Below are 19,686 nucleotides of genomic sequence, written 5' to 3' on the forward strand. Positions count from 1 at the left end.
GTAGCGGAAAAAAATACAGGAAGCCGAACCTTTTCAATATTTAGGTCATAAAATGCTTACAGCATACTCCATGCCCATACTTCCAAAACTTACCTTGCCAAAAAAATTAACATATGTAGTACTACAGCAAATTCTGGGATCCATAAATTGGAGACCGTATTACATCAGATACAAGATTCCCACATCTATGCTAACTCCACTGTTTAATGCCAGACATAATATCACTAACACCATGGCAGAAAGATGGGTAGATAGAGCAGTACCTGGACGTGCCCCGTCCTTAATCATTCTTGGGGACCCTAAGCAATTCATGGGGCATTACTTCAACATACAAGTGAGAGAGAATTTATCCTCAGTGGATGTATTTACCACACACACACAAAAACACACTCGTCCCATTGTCTGGAATGTTTGCTCAATTAATCACTAAGCACTAAACTTGTTTGCCATGGATTTAGTAAACATTATTATCCCCATCCCCATTGCCACCTGGGAAGTTGCATGTATGCACTCGGAGGAGGTGCAAAGCCCCTAGCCAATTATGTTGGGTCACCATACTCCCAAGGATCCTCGTCTCCAAGTTGCTCAGCATATTCCACTGAAAGTATTTTACTTGGTATCTCACCATTTTCACGATGGTGGCCTCTAGAGGGCCTTTAACACATTTTCTGATCAACCAGTTAACCTCATAACAAACAGTTTGTATGCTGCAAATGTTGTTAGTAATATTGCTTCTAGTTGTGTTACTGCATCTTTGGATAATAATTTGCTTGGTTTATTTCTTTCCCTACAACTGATATATCTATTTTTATTGCACATGTTAGAAGTCATCAGCCTTTCCCGGAGAAATCTCGCAAGGCAATGCCTATGCTGATCTTTCCCTGCTCTCTATGGAAAGTCACTCCTTACATCACCAAACATTGGCCAAGCAATTTTCCATACCACTATCTGATGCACAAGCGGTTATTCAGCAGTGCCTGAATGTACTGGAAAACTCGCAGGTTGGTCCTATTTGCATGTAGTCATAGACACTTATTCTGGATATACATGTCTGTAATCACCTCATTCGTTCCTTTGCAGTGATGGGAAAGCCATCAGCTTTAAAACTGACAATGGCCCAGCCTATTGCTCTTCAGCGATGGCAGCGTCTTCGCGATGGGGGGAATCACACACCTTTGGCATCCCATACAATCCAAGGATATAAGCCATTAGAACGAAGCTAATCGCACATTAAAAACTGCTCTCCAGCCTGACAGAAAAGGAAGAATGGCTGGCTCAAGTACTGTTTACACTCAATCATTTAAATCTCTTACCTTTCAATTCTCAATTTTTCACCAGGGCACAACGGCATTATCAGTTCTTCCTGCTCCAAAGGTAACCCAGCTACCTGGCCAGTGGAGCGGACCTGTGCCACTAATCACAGCTGTATCAATACCAAGCGCCGCTCTGGGTATACAAGGATGGCGTGGCATCAGGACTGAGCAACCCCATCCCTGACTACAACATACACTTATATGATGAACAAGGAAAAGTGACATGCACCTGTCACATGGGGCCAAGTGAAGAACCTAGCTAATCAGGCTGAACAACTGTTGGAAAAAACAAGCCAAGAGAAAACGGCAGAGAACTATATGATGGCATTAATAGCCTCCTTAAATGCCAACTCTGTACTTTTATTAACAATAATTATTTTCAGTTTAACTACTGTCCGTACCTTCTGTTAACGGAGCAGAGAAACATGCTGAGCTGGCAAACCACACACGTGATTATTACATGTACTCCTGGCTTAAGGTAAAGCAATGCTCAGGTTATTGATTAAGCATAGAGTCTCTTCACCATTCATGATATATTGCACAAGGGGAGATGGCTGTGGGTGAACCAATCAATATGTTACAAGTAACCATGATCTCATGCTCTTTGATCTAATTACTAATAAAAACCCAGCTCAAGAGAGCTCGGGACGCCTGCTTGACAAACCTCTTGACTCCGCGTCTCCTTGATCCCAACAGTTATTCTGTGGTTACCTAGTGCAGGGACTTTGGTATTAGTACAGCAGTGGTGCTGCCACAATTTTTACAGTAGGGGTGCTGAGGGCAGAATTCCTGTATTGGGGCTGTCACTACCTTAAGCCAAGGGGCGCAGTAGCATCCCCAGTTGCAGCACCTCTGTAGTAGAGTATCTGTTGTTCTATTAGGCACAATAATTAATGACAATTCAGGGCTATGGTTTGTTTATGGTATTGGGGTGGGCCGGAGCAGGGGCAGCTCTAGGTATTTTGCCGCCCCAAGCACGGCAGGCAGGCTGCCTTCGGCGGCTTGCCTGCGGAGGGTCCCCTGGTCCCGCGGCTTCGGCGGACCTCCCGCAGGCATGCCGGCGACCGGCAGAGCGCCCCCAGTGGAGCCGCCCCTGGGCCGGAGTCCCGTGGGCTTTTGCTGCACCATTTCCCTCTGGTCCAGGGGCGAGGCCCGGCCGCCTGCGCGGCTTCAGCCTGCCGCTGCCTCCGGGAGCCACTAGAGGGCGCTACGAGGTTCCTGGTACTACAACTCCCGTCGGGCCTTGCGGCGGCTGCCACCGCCCCGGGAGCGGGGGCGCGCGCACAGCCTGCTGGGGCCGGGCTGCGCGCGGGGCCGGCGCCCGTGGTGGGTAGTGGCCGGCGGGGGCGGGAGCTAGAACCGTTGGTTGCCGGGTCCGTTCATCGCCGCCGCGTCCCGGGCCGGGCGGGCGCCCCGCCGCCGCCATGGAGGCGCTGATCCCGGTGATCAACAAGCTGCAGGACGTGTTCAACGCCGTGGGGGCCGACATCATCCAGCTGCCGCAGATCGTGGTGGTGGGGACGCAGGTGAGCGGAGCGCGGCGGGCCCGGGCCCGGGGGCGGGAGCGAGGCGCCCCTCTGCGAAGGGCACCGGGGGACGCGGGCTGGGGCGGGGAGCTGGGTTCGCGCGGGGCCGAGGCCCGAGCCCGCTCCTGCCCGGCGCCCGAGGGCACCTCCGGGGCCTGCCAGCCGGCGGGGCGGGGCGGGGAGAGCCGCTGGCGCCCTTCAGCGGGGGTCCCGCATTGCTGCGCCCGCCGCCCGTCAGTGACGGACGGCGCCTCAGCCCCGGGAGGCGGGGGAGGGTTGTTCCCTCTTCGGCGGGGGGGCCTGAGCGAGGGGGAGGGGCGAAGGGACCGGCTCCAAATGTCCCGCTGAAGGTGACTGCGCCGCCCACTCCAGCATCTCGCCGTGTGGGGCCGCTAGCAGGCCCCCGTTTTAGTCTGGGCTTGACCTTCCCGGAGCTCGGGCTGCATCACGTTGGAAAGGGGGTGTAGTGAGATGGGGCTGGTAAGGTGACTCCCAACACCGCATCTTTGTGACCCTGGCCCTCTGCTCTCATGTACCGTCATTTAACATCACTGGCAGTTACTTGGATTGATTCGTGTTAAATGGCAATTGGGGGTGCACCTGTTTAAAAACCCCAAGCCTCTGTTGGCTCAAAATAATTGGAACAAATTACTGGTTTAATCTAGCAGTGCTGGTGTGTTTTAAAAACCAGTTTGATACCATACTGTTGTTTAAAGGGATGATGTCAATTTAAATGTGACCCTTATTTTTTTTTAAACCAAGTTATAAAATCATAGACTATTAATAAGGTTTTACCTATCTGACTGAAAATAGTTCTTAGAGAAAGTTCCTGTGCAGGGTTTGAAACCCAAACATTGAGCACTAGGATACTGAAAGTGAAACGAATTAAAAGTAGTAGTACTGCATTTCCCCCCCATTGTCTACACTTGGAGAAATGCAGAAAGTAAAGCAAATAAGTAGTTACAAGCTAAATTAGATTTTTAAAATTCTTTCATTTGTAGTAGTGTAAGGCAGTGTTGTTCTTGTATGTAAAAAAAAGCTTACCATAGCTACTTAAATTGACCGTATTCCTATGACCATAGCAACTCATGGAAATTAGGCAGAACCTATATATTTTGGCTGCACTTCTGCAGGTGGATCTACGTGGACAGACCCTTGCGTTCCCATTGAATTCAGTGGAGCTTTCTGCAAGTACATCAGTCTGGCCACATGGATCCTGCTGCAGGATTGGTACATCTCCGTAGCAAGCAGAATCCCGTGGCAGCGATTCGGAGTCTGTCTCTACAGACTCAGGCTTCAGGTTCAGGCTGAATCTCTGGCTTTGAAGCCTGCTCACCTCCCTAGGCTTCAGAACCTGAGCTCCAGCCCAAGTCCTAATGTCCACACAGCTATTTTTAGTGTCACATCATGAGCCCATTGATCTGGGCTCTGAGATTCACTACTGCAACATCCTATTTCTGTGTAGAAGTAGTACCCTTTGTTAAAAATTTTGGAAGAAAAAATTTGCTTAATTTTTAGGATTGATGTGTCTCTTTTTGTAAGTTATACCAAATCCAACTCAATTTCTGGATACTTGAGGATCAGTTATATTTATATATGGGGCGAATGGGAAATAATAGAATATCAGTCACTCAGAAAATGATTTATTCAGGAGAGCACTATACATTTTGAACTTTGAAATACTTGTACTACAAAAGCAGCTGTATTGCTGAAGCACATAATAGGTTGGCTCTGTATGCCAATTAGAATGTAGTGGTCAAGAGAAGTACAGGAATCAGCTGTCATTCTATTTTATCAACATTCATCAGATATACTAAATGACTGATGTATAATTATTCTAACAGATGTAAAATACTTGTAATAGAACACTGCCAAGGGTATATTTCCTATTCTTAGGGAAAAAGTTACTATTTTTGTAGCAGAAAGGACACCATTATCCTCTGAAAACATTTAATCTCTTCCACTGATATCATTATTAATGTAAAAGAATTGTAAAGCAATAGTTACAGCATATTTCAGGGTAATTCACTTCCCAAAGCAAGTGTAATTGTGGCATTCTTCCACCTGACCCTGCATTTGAAACTTTCCTTGCCTAACTTCGTGCAATTTATTGACATGGCAGTTTGAGGGTAAGAATCTCAAAGGATTAACAACTTTCTCCTTGTATACCATTCATAAATGCATAGAGCAAATAATGGTCTTCCTTACAATACATGTAATTTGAATGGCCCACTCGTATAAATATTCTGTTTTTATATTAATAACAGCTCTGTAGTCAATAATTTCATAATTATCCTACTTACCTTGTAGATGGGGGGTCTCATGACACTATATTAAAGGGCTTTGTAAAGTCTAGATAAATTGCATCCTTCCTAATATTTTAAAAGTAAAAATAATTATTATATTTGTTAGCCTTGATTGCTGTGATGTGAATCTGTGTTGTCTGCCCTCAGTGAAATTATAGCCTTCTGGGTGTGTTCTTGTTGTGTTCCTTTATTAAGGTTGGTTTATGGTTCTACAGATTTCTGGAGACTCCTCAAATTTCTTCTTAAATTGTTACTTTAGCTTTATTACCTTATTTTAAGTAAATTTTGAAATTAACCTTCTTAAGATTCTCTGTGTAGGCCAGTTACTTCAGAATTTTGTGGTTAAATGCCGTATGGCCCTGGAGTTCTTCTAAGATGTCTAATTTCCTAGTAGTTTGCTGGCATATGAAAACTTTTAAAAATATTTTGCCTTTCTTCCTTTTCACTTTTCAGATCCATTTCTGTATTCTTCACCTGCCTCATTCTTTGTGGAAAATGGACACTGTCAAATGAAAGAGAATTTCTCTGTCTCCTATCAGTGAATTGTTCTCATTCTTTCCTTGTGTCTGTTTCTCTCCTTAAATGGCCTTATTTTTTTATATACATTCTACTTGGAGAGGAATATTGTTTTAATCTTCTGTAATTTTAATTTCACACTCATCACTTTTGTTCTCCCTCTATATTATAATGGTTCCACTCTTTCTCTGTATATAATATTTCATACCTTGCTTATGCCTTTCTCTTATCCATGATATATTTTGTGTTTTTGTGCATGCTGTGTGGATTCTATTCATTCCTACAGTATTTTTAGCTAGAAATTGCCCATATCCTGCGGGCATGCACTTAATTTATCTTTGAACGCTTTCTATTTCCCCAGTGTGCTCCTCCATTGCTTTGTGATTCAGTGTTTCCTGCATTCCTTGAAAACATGCTCTGCTGAACTTCAGTGTCCTATTTTTTCTCTCTGTAAACACATTTTAGTCCTAATTATAAAATATTTCCTAACTGGGCTTTGGGCACTATTATTCAGATGCCTCTGCCCCTCTAGTCATGTTCTGTGTTACTCCAAACAGTGTGAGAATTGTTCATTTTCCAGTTCTCTCTAGGCATTGCGTCGAGCAACAATTCTGGGTCATAGTATAGATATTTTGCTAGCATTCTTGCCAGCCTTAGCAAAAGGAGTTAAGAGTTGTTGCTACTGGTTTCTGCCCTTTGAACCCTTCCTGTTACACTAATCTTGTGTCACTAATTCTGGTTATTCTGTCATTCCTAGTGGTATGTGTTTTTATTTCTCCTTTGGTTTTAGATGTTAGCTTTCAGCATTATCAAATTTTACGAAAAGGCACAGGCTGGGAATACTGTATAAGCAACTCACGCAATACAGTAGTGCAATAGCATCCAACCACTCTGTTTTCATCTTATACCTGTACTTTGCTCTGTGGTTAAGACTTGTTACTGAGGCTTTGGCTACACTTGCACTTCAAAGCGCAGCCGCGGCAGCGCTGCCGCTGCAGCGCTTTGAAGCGTTAAGTGTAGTCAAAGCGCCAGCGCTGGGAGAGAGCTCCAGCGCTGTCCGTACTCCACCTCCCTGTGGGGAATAACGTATAGCGCTGGGAGCCGCGCTCCCAGCGCTGGGGCTTTGACCACACTGGCGCTTTGCAGCGCCGCAATTTGCAGCGCTGGAGAGGGTGTGTTTTCACACCCTGCTGCAGCGCTGCAAATTTGCAAGTGTAGCCAAGGCCTTACAAAGCATTATGGAATGGCTTCAACATAATAGCACAAAACACTACAATAAAAAGAGAGAAGGAGTAATGTTGATCATTCCCAAAACAATGAGTCTATTTGAATGTATATACATACAAAATACGTGTGTGATAGTTATTGCTGTGGTTAATTGCCTATACTACAAAATCAGGTCTGGGTTCAAGAAGAGGTCAAAACACACGGCTCATTATGGAGAATGAGAATATTATCAGATTTGGCCATCACAAGAGGGCATTAATCCAAATGGCTATGAATGAGGTAGCTTTACTCCTCCAGGTTATTGTTTGCCTTCTGCAGGGGGTTCCTAGAAAACATTGCCTCTCCCATTGATTTAAATAATGACTAGCTTAGTAGTAAATACCATTATACCATTACAGAAATGAGTTACGAGTCAACCCATACTATGTGTAAAATTGTGATCTTACCTGTGCATCCTAGGCATGACTTCAGGACAGTATTTCAGATGAGATATTGTGATACTTAGCTGCACATATGCTCATTAGCACTTCTGAAATTGCCTCTCAGACTTATGTTTGTCTTCTGACTTATTCACTATTGTTTCACAGCTATTTGGGGGCTTCCTATTGGAAAGTGCCTAAGTGTACTTCCCAGTATTTAACATACAGTCTTCCTGCATGGATCTTTCAAAGACAACAGCTGTTTTATTCTATTAATGCCTGTGAGTGTCACACAGATTTGGCATTGCCTTAACTTTCTTTTATTTCTATTAATTTTCTAATCTTGCTGAGTGGATGTGGTGTCCTTGGTTCCCCAGTGATGGAACCACTCTGAATGTCATAATGTGGTATGTCAGGTTCTGCATAACAGCTATCCTGGACATCCACTGTATTCTGTTAAATAAAGTTAAGATTATAATTCTCACAGCAAGAGACTGTTTGGGGAAAAAAGGTTTGTGAAGCCAGGTGTACACTCTGAACTACTTGGATTCAGGGGCAACTGTACCAGATGTTCTATCGGGATATCCTCGTACTTGTGCTAGCCTTGATTTAGTTTGTTAAATTTGAGTTCTGCTTAGCGCCTACAGCCTTGTCTCGACTGGGGATTTGTCCCAATTTCAGCTCTCAATTGTAAAACAATGGTGTGCTTGCACTGTGTTGGTGTAAACCCCTGCTTTAGATAGGGCAAGCTGCAATTTGCACCAGTTTCATTTACCCAGGTTACAAACAGGGGTGTGCTCCACTTAGGAAAGCTCCAGTTTTCGTGTCTGTAGAAGGGGTTTGCATCTGTGCATCTACACCAGTGGCTGGCCACTGATGGGACAGAATTGCAAATGCATAACCCAGACAACTGGCAAGGAGTTTGCATTTGTCTCTCCAACTCCTCCCAGACTTGTTGGTTTTTATCTGCTGTTCATGGTGTCTGGTTTTGTGTGCAATTGTCTTTCTTCCTCTCAAGTGTCTCCTCCCAATGGTTCATACCCTGCCTGTTCTGGTGCCTGCTTTGAGCAGAAGCAGTGATTTGAAATTGACATTAATTAGCTATTTACACTGTCAAGATACTGTGTAATCTACTTCTGATGTAAGTCAGATTGAGCAGTAGTTGATGGGGCCAGAGATGCTCCAGTACAGTATACAATCATTAGTTTCTGCAGAATTTTTTTAGGGCCTTTAGGTTTGAAGAAAACATTCAGAATGTGATATTGTGAGACAGTGAGGCACTTGAGTCTGCAGATGAATGAATGAAAGGATAGTTGTAACAGAAGCATGAACTGTATCCCCTTCATCTAAAGGATTTTAACATTGAAACCAATGGCAGTGTTGACTGTTTTACTGCCGATCAGTTTAGTGGGTACATCTAGCTAGTTTGAGCGTGTGGGCAGAGCTGAGTATAGATAGACTTGGAAGGATTAGATTTTGATTGGTAAAAGTCAGTAAACATCAATTTCCCCACAAATGAATGAAAAGATATGTCCATTGATAATGATAAAAATTTATGGATAGGCAAGAGAGAAAAATGGTGCTTGAGAGCTTATTAGAATTGGCTTTAAGGCAGGGTGGATAAAAAGCAATGATTTTTAAAAATAAATTAAAAAGCAGATTTTTTTTATTTAAATCGGATTTTTTATTTAAAATCGGATTTTTTTTGATAAAATGCTTTTTGAGGAAAAGATCTATCTAAAGATGGTTTTAATTAAGATACATTATAGCTCAAAGATATCTCATCATGGAATAGGGATTATAAATTCTAGTTCTATAGTATGAGACAATATATTCATGTAATGTTTAAGAAAAGTTTTGTAAATGAGTTCCAATAGTTCATGGATTAGGGACCTAAATTTATGGGGTTCAAGGGGCTTCTGTATAGATTATTTAGGATAATCTTTCTGTCTATCCAATGGGACTCTGTGCTCAGTCTAGAAGATACCATCAGAGATGAGTAGTTTTGCAGTTCTCAAACTGTGGATTTGTGTCTCCAGAGATAACATGCTTGTTAACAGCAAAAAATAAAATAAAATAAATAAATACATAAATAATCTATAGGGGTGAGAAATAACAGATCTCAACCCTATTCTCGCTCTGCAAATTTGTGTACACAGAGTCGATCCCTTACCTCTTTCTACAAGTGCAAAGTTTAAAAAAGTTCAATGAATTGAAGATTTTTGGGGGCGGAATAGAGCTGGACAAGGAGAAGTAGTCTGGAGATAAATGTGAGAAGGGAGGGACAGGCAGTAGAAACAAAAGTGAAACTGTTTGAGCAGCATATTCCAGAAGTCTTGCAGTCTTTCTGAGTGTATCCTTCATTGATTTGAGATCTACCATACCATTTTCTCACTAGAAGGGAAAACCTATAATGGCAGCAGGCCGTAAAAGAGACCCAGTTTGGGAATAAGAACCATTCAAGAAATATATGTTTTCTGCTGATGTTTTAAAGAAAGTCACTTCAGTGAACTGGTGGAAGTCAACAGTCTCTGAATCCAAGTGCTTAAGTGAAGTGATACTCTCTTTTAACAGCAGTAGCTTCTTCTGCCGGTATAGAAAGAATATTTTCTTCCTTTGGACTAATTGATTCCAAATTGAGAAATTGTTTGGGTCCTGAAAAAGCAGGAAAGCTTGTTTTTTCTTTTCTAGATTCTGAATGAACAGGAAAATGAAGGTGAAGACGACTGAGTTAACTGCAGAAGCCAATATTTTAAGTTTCTCATGTTGACCTGGCTGACATAGTCGATTTGAATTTTTTTTTATTTTAATTTAACTGTTTTAGTTAAAAATAATTTTAACAAAAAACTAATTAAAAAAACTTGAATGTTTAACTAAATTCAAAAATTCATATGCTTGTTTTGTTAAAATATTATGTTTGCTGTTGAAGAAAAAAATCCAGAATACATAACATTCTTGTTTTAGTTAACTAAAACAATTTAAACGTCTGTCTGGTGGTGATCTCCTTCTAATACAGCATGGCAAGAAAATCCTCCAAATATTAATGATTAACCTGTTGAATTGGAGATAGTTCACTTTCCAATGACTTCATAAATATCTGCTTCAGTTACCTTTTGATAAATGAAATAACCAAACAATCATTCATTTCCTGATATAGCTATAAAACTAATCTGAAAAGTTTTCAAAATACACACTATACATTTTTTAAGTGATTTATCTTCTACATCTATCTCTGAGTTGTGAAGAATATGTATTAAGGTTATAACAACCGACAAGAATGCACTTTTATGTAGAAATCCATGATTAAATCAAGTCTCCCTGACTAGTGATTGATTTAAATCAAATCTAACCTGCTTTAAGGATATTTACTTTTACTCCTGAGGGCATTTTGTGCCCCAAAAATAAAAATTCTGCGCACAATATTTTAAAATTCTGCAAATTTTATTTGTTAAATAAATCTGGCGGCTCCAGCATGACATTGGGGAGCACAAGCCACTGGCTGCACAGAGGTGGGAGATCACTGTGCAGCTCCTCCCCCACGCCCGGGGACACAGATTCAGAGGTGAGGCTACACCCAACCCTGACACAGCTCAAGGACAGGCCCTACCCCAGAAACAACCCAGGTCTCTGCCTCTCTGGGCCAGGCGCACCATGTGTGGGCATGCAGGCTGAGCAAGGCAGGATCCAAGTATTGGGCAGGATCCAGGTGTGGGTTGAGAGGGTTCTGTGTAGGGTAATCTAGGTGCGGGCAGTTCAGTGGGAGATCTAGGTGCAGGGGGGATGTGGATGCACAGAGGGCTTGTTGAGGGCGGGGGTGCTGGGTGCAACGGTAATGCGACTCTGCAGGGGGGTCCAGGTAAAGGTGGTTGGGGCTCAGTGGGGGGCTGTGTCGACGGGATAGAATTTGGCAAGGGGGTCTGGGTGTGGAGGGTCAGTGTGGGGTCCAGATGCTGGGGGAGTGGGGCTCAATGGGGTAGGGGTCCAGGTGCAGCTGGTTGGGGCTTGTCGGGTTGGTGCAGGGGGAGTGGGGCTCGGCGGGAGGGTCTAGGTATGAGAGGGTCTGGATGCATGGGGGTTGGGCATATGGGGAAGCAGCTCCCTCTACACGGATCCCTCCCCCTGCAGCTGAGGAACAATAGGTTCAGGGAGCAGGAAGCGGGGGTGGGTTTGCAGAACTTCCCACAGCTCAGGGAGAAATCTAAAGGTGGGTCTGACCCGGCCTCAGATACCATGCAGGGGAAGAGGAAGTCCCGTCCTCCCCAGCCCAGCCATGACTAGCAGCCGAGCCCGGCACAGGGTAGAAGCCACCAGCCCAGTCTTCCCCACTCCCGCCTCCTGCCCCACAGTGATTTACCTCTGCTGGCTGCCCTGGGCACTGAAAACATACTACTGGGAAGGGTTGCATGACCACTCTTGTGGCTTTCCTTTGCTTCCCTGTAAGAAAGTCATTTTTCTGCAGAGAAGCAAAAATCTGCGGGGGATACACATTCTGCGCATGGTCAGTGGCACAGAATTCCGTCACGCATATACTTTGTATATGTTGACACAGAGGTGGACAATTTATGTTTTAACAGTTATGAAGATTTAACTTTTTGAATTGCAACATGTCATTAAATAGTTGTCTGCCCCCCAATTTCCTGCAACTTATGAAAATTTAAATTGATGAAAATAAAAGCTTAAAACCTATAATTTTGTACAACTGTGAAAGTTTAAAATCAATAAAAAGTAAAATGGTTAAACATTGATATTTTCTGTTGAAATAATAATAATAAAAAGTTCTGCCAAGCCTAAGTTTAAAGTACTGCCATTTTTTTCATAAGAACGGCCATACTGGGTCAGACTGAAGGTCCTTCTAGTCCAGTATCCTGTCTTCTGACGGTGGCCAATAACAGGTGCCCCAGAGGGAATGAACAGAAAAGGTAATCATTGAGTGGTCCATCCTGTCGCCCATTCTCAGCTTTTGTCAAACAGGCTAGGGACACCATCCCTGCCCATCCTGGCTAATAGCCATTGATGGACCTATCCTCCATGAATTTATCAAGTTCTTTTTTGACCCCTGTTATAGTCTTGGCCTTCACAATATCCTGTGGCAAGGAGTTTTACAGGTTGACTGTGCATTGTGTGAAGAAATATTTCCTTTTGTTTGTTGTAAAGATACTGTAAAAACATTTTTTTGTAGTTTTTCAAATCTGGAATTGTCATCTGTGAAGCTAACAAACTGAAAAGGATTATCACAATGGACTGGTCCACTAAGGATTTTCCTGCTGTTCCAAAAGCATTATTAAGATTTCAAATGCACTGAGAAGCTGTGAAGTTTACTTGTCTTGAATGCCTTGCATCAGTTGTGCAAAACTTTTGATTCAAGGTCAGTATTAGCGATACAATACTTGTAACTAACTGGCATCATACCTGGCAAATGGGTTAGGGATGCCATCCCTGCCCATATTGGCTAATAGCTGTTGATGGACCTATCCTCCATGAATTTATCTAGTTCTTTTTCGAACCTTGTTGTAGTCTTGGCCTTCACAACATCCTCTTGCAAGGAGTTCCACAGGTTGACTGTGTTGTGTGAAGAAGTACTTCCTTTTGTTTGTTTTAAAGCAGCTGCATATTAATTTCATTTGGTGACCCCTAGTTCTTGTGTTATGAGAAGGAGTAAATAACAGTTCCTTATTTATTTTCTCCACACCAGTCATGATTTTATAGACCTCTATCATATCCCTCTTTGGTCATCTCTTTTCCAAGATGAAAAGTCCCAGTCTTATTAATCTTTCCTCATATGGAAGTTGTTCCATACACCTAATCATTTGTTGCCCTTTTCTGAACCTTTTCCAATTCCTATATATCTTTTTTGAGATGGGTTGACCACGTCTGCTCGCAGTATTCCATATGTGGGCGTACTATCGATTTGTATGGAGGCACTATAGTTTGTCGTCTTCTCCATATCTTAACGATTCCCAACATTCTGTTCGCTTTTTGAACTTCCACTACAAATTGAGTGGATGTTTTCAGAGACCTATCCAAGATCTTTTTTGAGTGGTAACAGCTAATTTAGACCCCATCATTTTATGTATAGTTAGGATTATGTTTTCCAATGTGCATTACTTTGTGTTTATCAACATTGAATTTTATCTGCCATTTTGTTGTCCAGTCACCTAGTTTTGAGAGTTCCTTTTGTAGCTTAACTATCTTGTGTAGTTTTGTATCATCTGCACATTTTGCCACCTCACTGTTTATCCCTTTTTCCAGATCATTTATGAATATGTTCAATAGGACTGGGCCCACTACAGACCTCTGGGCGACATCACTATTTACCTCTCTCCGTTCTGAAAACTGACTATTTATCCTTACCCTTTGTTTCCTATCTTTTAACCGGTTATCAATACATGAGAGGATCTTCTTTCTCTCTTTTCCACTGACTCCTGCTTGCTGCCTGGGCTCCGTTCACCTTCTGAGTGGCAGAGTGCTTTTTCCAAATACTTGATAATTTTTTTTTGTTTTACCCTGGTACCTTAATCCTGCCCACACTTGAAAAAAATGTTTCCAAAAGAGCTGAGAAAAAAATCAATTTGACAACCACAAATGTATTCTCTAAACAGAGAAATCTGTAATGTATGTTAGAAGCTGTTGGAGAAGATTCCTACACGTGATGATCACAAGGCACAGTCTTTATGTTGTCAAATGTCTGAATAATAAATCTCTAGTAATGAGTTTTCTTGTTTGGATTTTGGAATCAGTTTGAGACTGCAGTAGAACCTCAGTTATGAGCATCTTGGGAATGGAGGTTGTTCATAACTCTGAAATGTTCGTAACGCTGAACAAAATGTTATGGGTCTTTCAAAAGCTTGCAACTCAACACTGAATTTAATATAAACTAGAACAGGGGTCGGCAACCTGATCTGTGGAATGAGTGACATATTTATGCCGATTTTCTGGCAGAAAGGTGAGACACAGCAAAAAGGTACCAACTGCAATCCTTCATCAATAAATACATTCTGTAACAAGAGACTGAGCCAGTATACTCCATATATTCCATATTTATGTAGTTATTTTTTTAGAGTGGGTCCACATTCCAATTCAGATTATTTAGGTGTGATTATTTTGGACTTTCTTTTCATCATAATGTAACTCCAGCTGTGGTTTGCAAATCTGACAGCAGCATAACTTTTAGTGTGGTTTTTAAGTCTTTCTCTATTTGTTGGTAAAATAGCTCTCTTCGTCAGCATGAAGCTCTTTTTAGGCAATGTTCCTGTTGAAATTCTGAGTAACAACTGAAGGTTTTGGCCCTGTATGCTTGAGGAGGAGGTGATACATTCTAAGGTAGAAGCCTTATTCATAAATATTCTCCTTAATACTCTCTTGCTGTGTGTGTTTCCTTTAGTGGGGCAGATAGTGATTTGGCTGTCTTGTCCCATCACATCAGTAAAAATCTGTTACTACTTTGCACTTTATAATTTAACTCCTTAGCAAGTCACTTTTTAATCCCATTCTCTTATCCTCCTTTCACTGTGACACCTTAATCTGCCTTTGTAAACAATGATATGTTTAGGTTCATGTCCTCCATATCAGTTCTTGGTTTTAAACTATTGTTAAAGAAACAGCTTTCTACACTGAAGATAATGAAGGGTAGCAGCAGCTAATCTTGGGAATAAGACAGTTTTTACCAAATTGTATTTACTATTTTGACTTAAATAGTGCCCCTGTGACAGTGTACAAACCCTGCACTGGAAAGGAAGGGGGTAAGGAGCTTCTTTGGGCCCAGGCAGCCCTGCCCCACCTCACCTGCAAAGCATGCATGGGCTGGAGGAGGAACTTAAAAGGGAAGGGGAGCCGATCAGCTCAGTAGGTGTCTGGCAGAGGTGAACTGACCTACACCCTGATCTCTTGGGAAGGAGCACTGCAGGTGCTGCTACTACTTGTACCACCTTTGCAAAACCCACAGAGAAGGGACTTGCAGCTCTCAGGAGGTCTGAGACTTTTTGATTTCAGTTATTTCATATTTTTACTTTATCCATTGGGAAAAGAGGGATTTGGTAGGAAATGATCCAGGGAGGCAAAACAGCAGTCTAGCACTTGGAGTAGCAGGACGTAGCTGCTTACTATTGGGTCCTGGATTGGAACCCAGTGGAGAGGGTTTCATAGAGCTAGTGTGTGGCAGGTAGATATGTCCGTATGCTCAATGATTATTAAATAACTACCATGATGGTGGGTGATAATTTGGGGACTCAATAATTCAATTGCCAAAGACCTTTTTAGCTCCCTGCCTTCTATTCTTATCCCCTCAACTGCAAACTACAGAGAAATTGAAGAGTGTAGTAGGGAGTTTTGTTTTAATAGAACCTCAAACCAAACGTGTCAATCCAGAATTGTAGTGAATTGAGGTAATGTACCCAGGTGTAGTAAATGTTAGTAGGTGATTAACAAGGTATTTCCTCGAACCTATATGTATATGATATTTTTGCCGATCTCGTTACACTTCTACCAACCTCATATACAAGTTCTGCAGAGGGAAATGCCACTCAGAGGGCATTTAGGATTGTGCAGTCTTAGAGCATGTCTACACTTACCTCTGCAGCGATCGATCCAGCAGGGTTCGATTTATTGTGTCTAGTGATGATGCGATAAATCGACCACTGAGCGCTCTCCCATCGACTCTGGTACTCCACTGGAGTGAGAGGCGGAGTAAACGGGGGAGCGTCCACAGTCGACACCGTGATAAGTAGATCTAAGTAAGTTGACTTCAGATACATTATTCAAATATCTGAAGTTGCGTAACTTAGGTTGATCTTCCCTTCCCTCCCCACCCCACCAGTGTAGACCAGGCCTCAGTGAAAGTATTTCTTAACTGCTGTGTTGTGTCAGCAGCTGCTGGTTGATTGTCCTATAGGCAAGATGCATCAGCTTTGCAATCCGTGGAGTTACCTGCCAAGAGGTGTACAATAGCCGTGCAAAATTCTACTTGGGGTACTCGTTTTCATGTGAAAGACTCTACTGTATTGATGTAGAAAGGATAAGTACCCAAATGCAAAACAACTTTTTCAGTGACGCTTGTATGTTTCCATCATGGTGTAGCCAGGAAAATTAACTCTCTACTATACTGTTACTCATTGTAGTGTTACTGTAAGATGTAACAAAATAGTCACCCCAGGAGATACAGAGGTGCTTTATAGAAGTTTAATTATACTTTAACAACTTTTCAGTTATTTCCAAAAGGTTGTTGTGAAGATTAATGTTCTTAAAGTGGTTTGAGATCTCTGGATGGAAAGTGCTAAAAAAGTGCAAAATATTTTTTTAAGCCCAGTAAGTTCCTACTTCAAGGTTGGTGAAACAAATGAATACAATCTGCGGAGGCATTTGTTTTCCTTTAAATAAAATAAAATGTTAAAAGGTTAATATTACATCATTGCAATAATAGGTATATAAGAAAGTCACGGATGTGTTTCAATTTTCAGAGCAGTGGAAAGAGTTCAGTGCTGGAAAGTCTTGTGGGGAGGGATCTGCTCCCAAGAGGTACTGGAATTATCACCCGGAGACCCCTTATTCTGCAGCTGGTGCATGTTTCACCAGAGGATCGTCGGAAAACATCTGGAGATGAAAATGGTAAGAGTGATCCAACTGGGATTTTAATCTTCATGTTTATGTAGTTGTCCTTAAAAGGAAATACCTCGTGATATTTCTATCCTTTCTGTGGGAAAAAAAATCACTAACTTTTTTTTTTCTTATTCCTTTGAGGCTTATTTTATACATATAATTGTGTTGAGAAAACATAGCCACTGTCACCAACTATGCTACCCATACAACAGAAGCTGCAAAAGTTCTGGCAGTTAGGCTAATTGATTCTTTCAATAGCTTTTCTGAGTTTCATATTTTTAGTCTTACCTTTGTTCTCTCCCTTGTATTCAGTGAGCACCTGTGAGAAGAGAGTATTACGGTATCTGACTGGTAGTGATTGCATAGGGTGTGCAGAGCATTTTTGCTTATGTTCCCTGTTCCTGCTGATAAATAAAACCTCCCCAACAAGTGCATGACTGTAGAGAGGAGTTAAAGAACGTATGTACACTGGAAAAAATAGTGGGCTGGGGATGACGAAAACCAACCTTTATTAGTTTAAAACTTAATTGGAACCTCCAGTGGCTTATTGCTATCATTTTACTAAGCAGTATTGAGAAATTCTAAGCCATATGAAAGCAGGATGATTTAGATTATTCTAAATCTTGTCTAGTCTAAAGCTTTAGTCTCTTTTAGTGGCTACTCCTTACCCATTAGCAGATCAAGGGTGTCACCTCAATTGCCCGCTGGAAGTTGGAACAGTTTCACTTTGCATTAAGTAATACTCTTGGTCTATGTAAGAGTGAGGCCACTAGAATTAATCAATCATAGCAAAAAATCTTTCCATTTGACAGTGAAAACACACACACTTCTGATGGCATGATAAGCTTAAATATATATACTAAAATTGTTACTTTTTCCTGAATTTAAATAAAGCTCCTTTTAAAACCTTTAGTTCAGAACAGATTCCTGAAAATATTAAATCAAGGTTCTAGAAGTCTGTTACTTGTTTTGTTTTATTAATATACTTTTTGTATCTTTTGGTTCTTGAAAAATTACCATTAAACACCAGAGAACCTTGAATGTGTTCTGGCTCCAAATGCCATTGTTGCTGAAAGTGACAGAAAACACAAATCCAATGTATAAAAGTTAAAAGCTTTTAACACACAGCACAATTAACTAATTGACAAGGATGGACTCTGAGAGGCATATGAATATTAAAATAGAACCATAGAACACATTTGGTTTATTTAAAGTATCTGTGAAATTTAATTTCACATTATTTGCGTTTTATCTGCACTTAATGTTTTGGTACCCTTTGAACTGCTTTCACTTCATGCACTGTAGAATGAGATGCATGCTAATTACTAATTTTTGTACTAGTCTGCAAGATTAAGGGTAGAAAAGATGGTTTTGTAGACTAGGACAGAGTATTAGGAGTTTCTAGGCATCTCTTCTGTTCTCAGCTTTGTCACAAATTTCCTGTGACCTTGGGCTTCAGTCTTTTCAGCTGTAAAATGGGGATAATGGTACCTACTGCACAGGGATGATGAATTAAAGAAATATTTATGGTATAAAGCCCATTGAGATCTTTGGATGAAAGCCACTATATATGTGCCAAGTGTTATATCTACATTTTTAATTTTCAGAGTAAGGTAGGCTCATCTGATCGGAATGGACAGAGCTTTATGGCTTTTATCAACTAAGTTAGAATTTCTTTACCAAGGTGCAGACAAACTGCACGGATGCTCCAAGAAGCAGGGACAAACACTAAGAGCAAAATACACAGACACTTTTCAATAGATACCTTTCTTTATGGGTATGGCCATATCAAATTCACGGTCCATTTTGGTCAATTGCAAGGTCATAGGATTTTAAAAATAGTAAATTTCATGATTTCAGATATTTAAATCTGAAATGTCACGGTGTTATAATTGTAGGGGTTCTGACTGAAAAAAGGAGTTGGGGGGGTTGCAAGGTTATTGGTGGGAGGGGTTGTGGTACTGCTACCCTTACTTATGCATTGCTGCTGACGGTGGCCCTGCCTTCAGAGCTGGGTGGCCTGAGAGCGGCAGCTGCTGGCCAGGAACCCAGTCCGAAGGCAGAGCCACTGCCAGCAGCAGTGCAGAAGTAAGGATGGCATGGTATGGTTTTGCCACCTGTACTTCTGTGCTGCTGCCTTCAGAGCTGGGCCCTCAGTCAGCAGCTGCCCCTCTCTGGCTGCCCAGCTCTGAAGGCAGCAGCACAGAAGTAAGGGTGGCTTGGTACGGTATGGTATTGCTGTCAGGGTGCTGCCTTCAGAATTGAGCGCCCAGCCAACAGCCGCCAGTCTTTGGCCACCCAGCTCTGAATGCAGTGAAGAAGTAAGGGTGGCAGTACTGTGACACATACCACCCCCCCCCCCCCACACAATAACCTTCCATCCCCCCCTGCAACTCTTTTTTGGGTGAGAACCCCCAGTTTGAGAAATGCTTGTCTCCCTCATGAAATCTGTATAGTGTAGAGTAAAAGCACACAAAAGACCAGATTTCATGGTTGGTGACGCATTTTTCAAGCATTTGGTAGGGCCCTATTTGTGTGTTAGATATAAGTACATAAACAACTGTCTTATATATGTGTGTGTGTAGCTAATTATGATTATCATCAGACTTGTCTTTTTTTCATTCCAGCTTCAAGGACTAAAATGACATGAAATAAAGAATAACCATATGAACTTTATCCTTACATAGTGTCCTTATGCATAGTTGTCCTATAATAATTTTAGGGATTTAGAGAATTTTCTTTTTTGGAAAAAATAACTTGTTTTGCTTTCTTTTGAGTATTTACAAAA

At 41.8% G+C, this 19,686-nt stretch overlaps 1 protein-coding gene across 4 annotated transcripts in view; it reads left to right on the forward strand.

Annotated features, from left to right (window-relative positions):
- Window positions 1–2,590: 2,590 nt before the first annotated feature.
- The window catches only part of DNM1L (dynamin 1 like), a 53,830-nt gene continuing 36,734 nt past the window's right edge, over window positions 2,591–19,686 (forward strand). The window contains exons 1-2 of one of the 4 annotated variants that reach the window (XM_039480959.1): window positions 2,591–2,839; window positions 16,760–16,907. In XM_039480959.1, coding sequence (XP_039336893.1) covers window positions 2,738–2,839; window positions 16,760–16,907 — 250 coding nt within the window. In that variant the 5' untranslated portion in view covers window positions 2,591–2,737. The remainder of the gene's footprint in view (window positions 2,840–16,759; window positions 16,908–19,686) is intronic. The other 3 variants (XM_039480965.1, XM_039480975.1, XM_039480984.1) reach the window with 3 other exon arrangements.

The sequence above is a fragment of the Mauremys reevesii genome, linkage group 1, assembly GCF_016161935.1.
Source record: "Mauremys reevesii isolate NIE-2019 linkage group 1, ASM1616193v1, whole genome shotgun sequence".
Taxonomy (NCBI): Eukaryota; Metazoa; Chordata; order Testudines; family Geoemydidae; genus Mauremys; species Mauremys reevesii.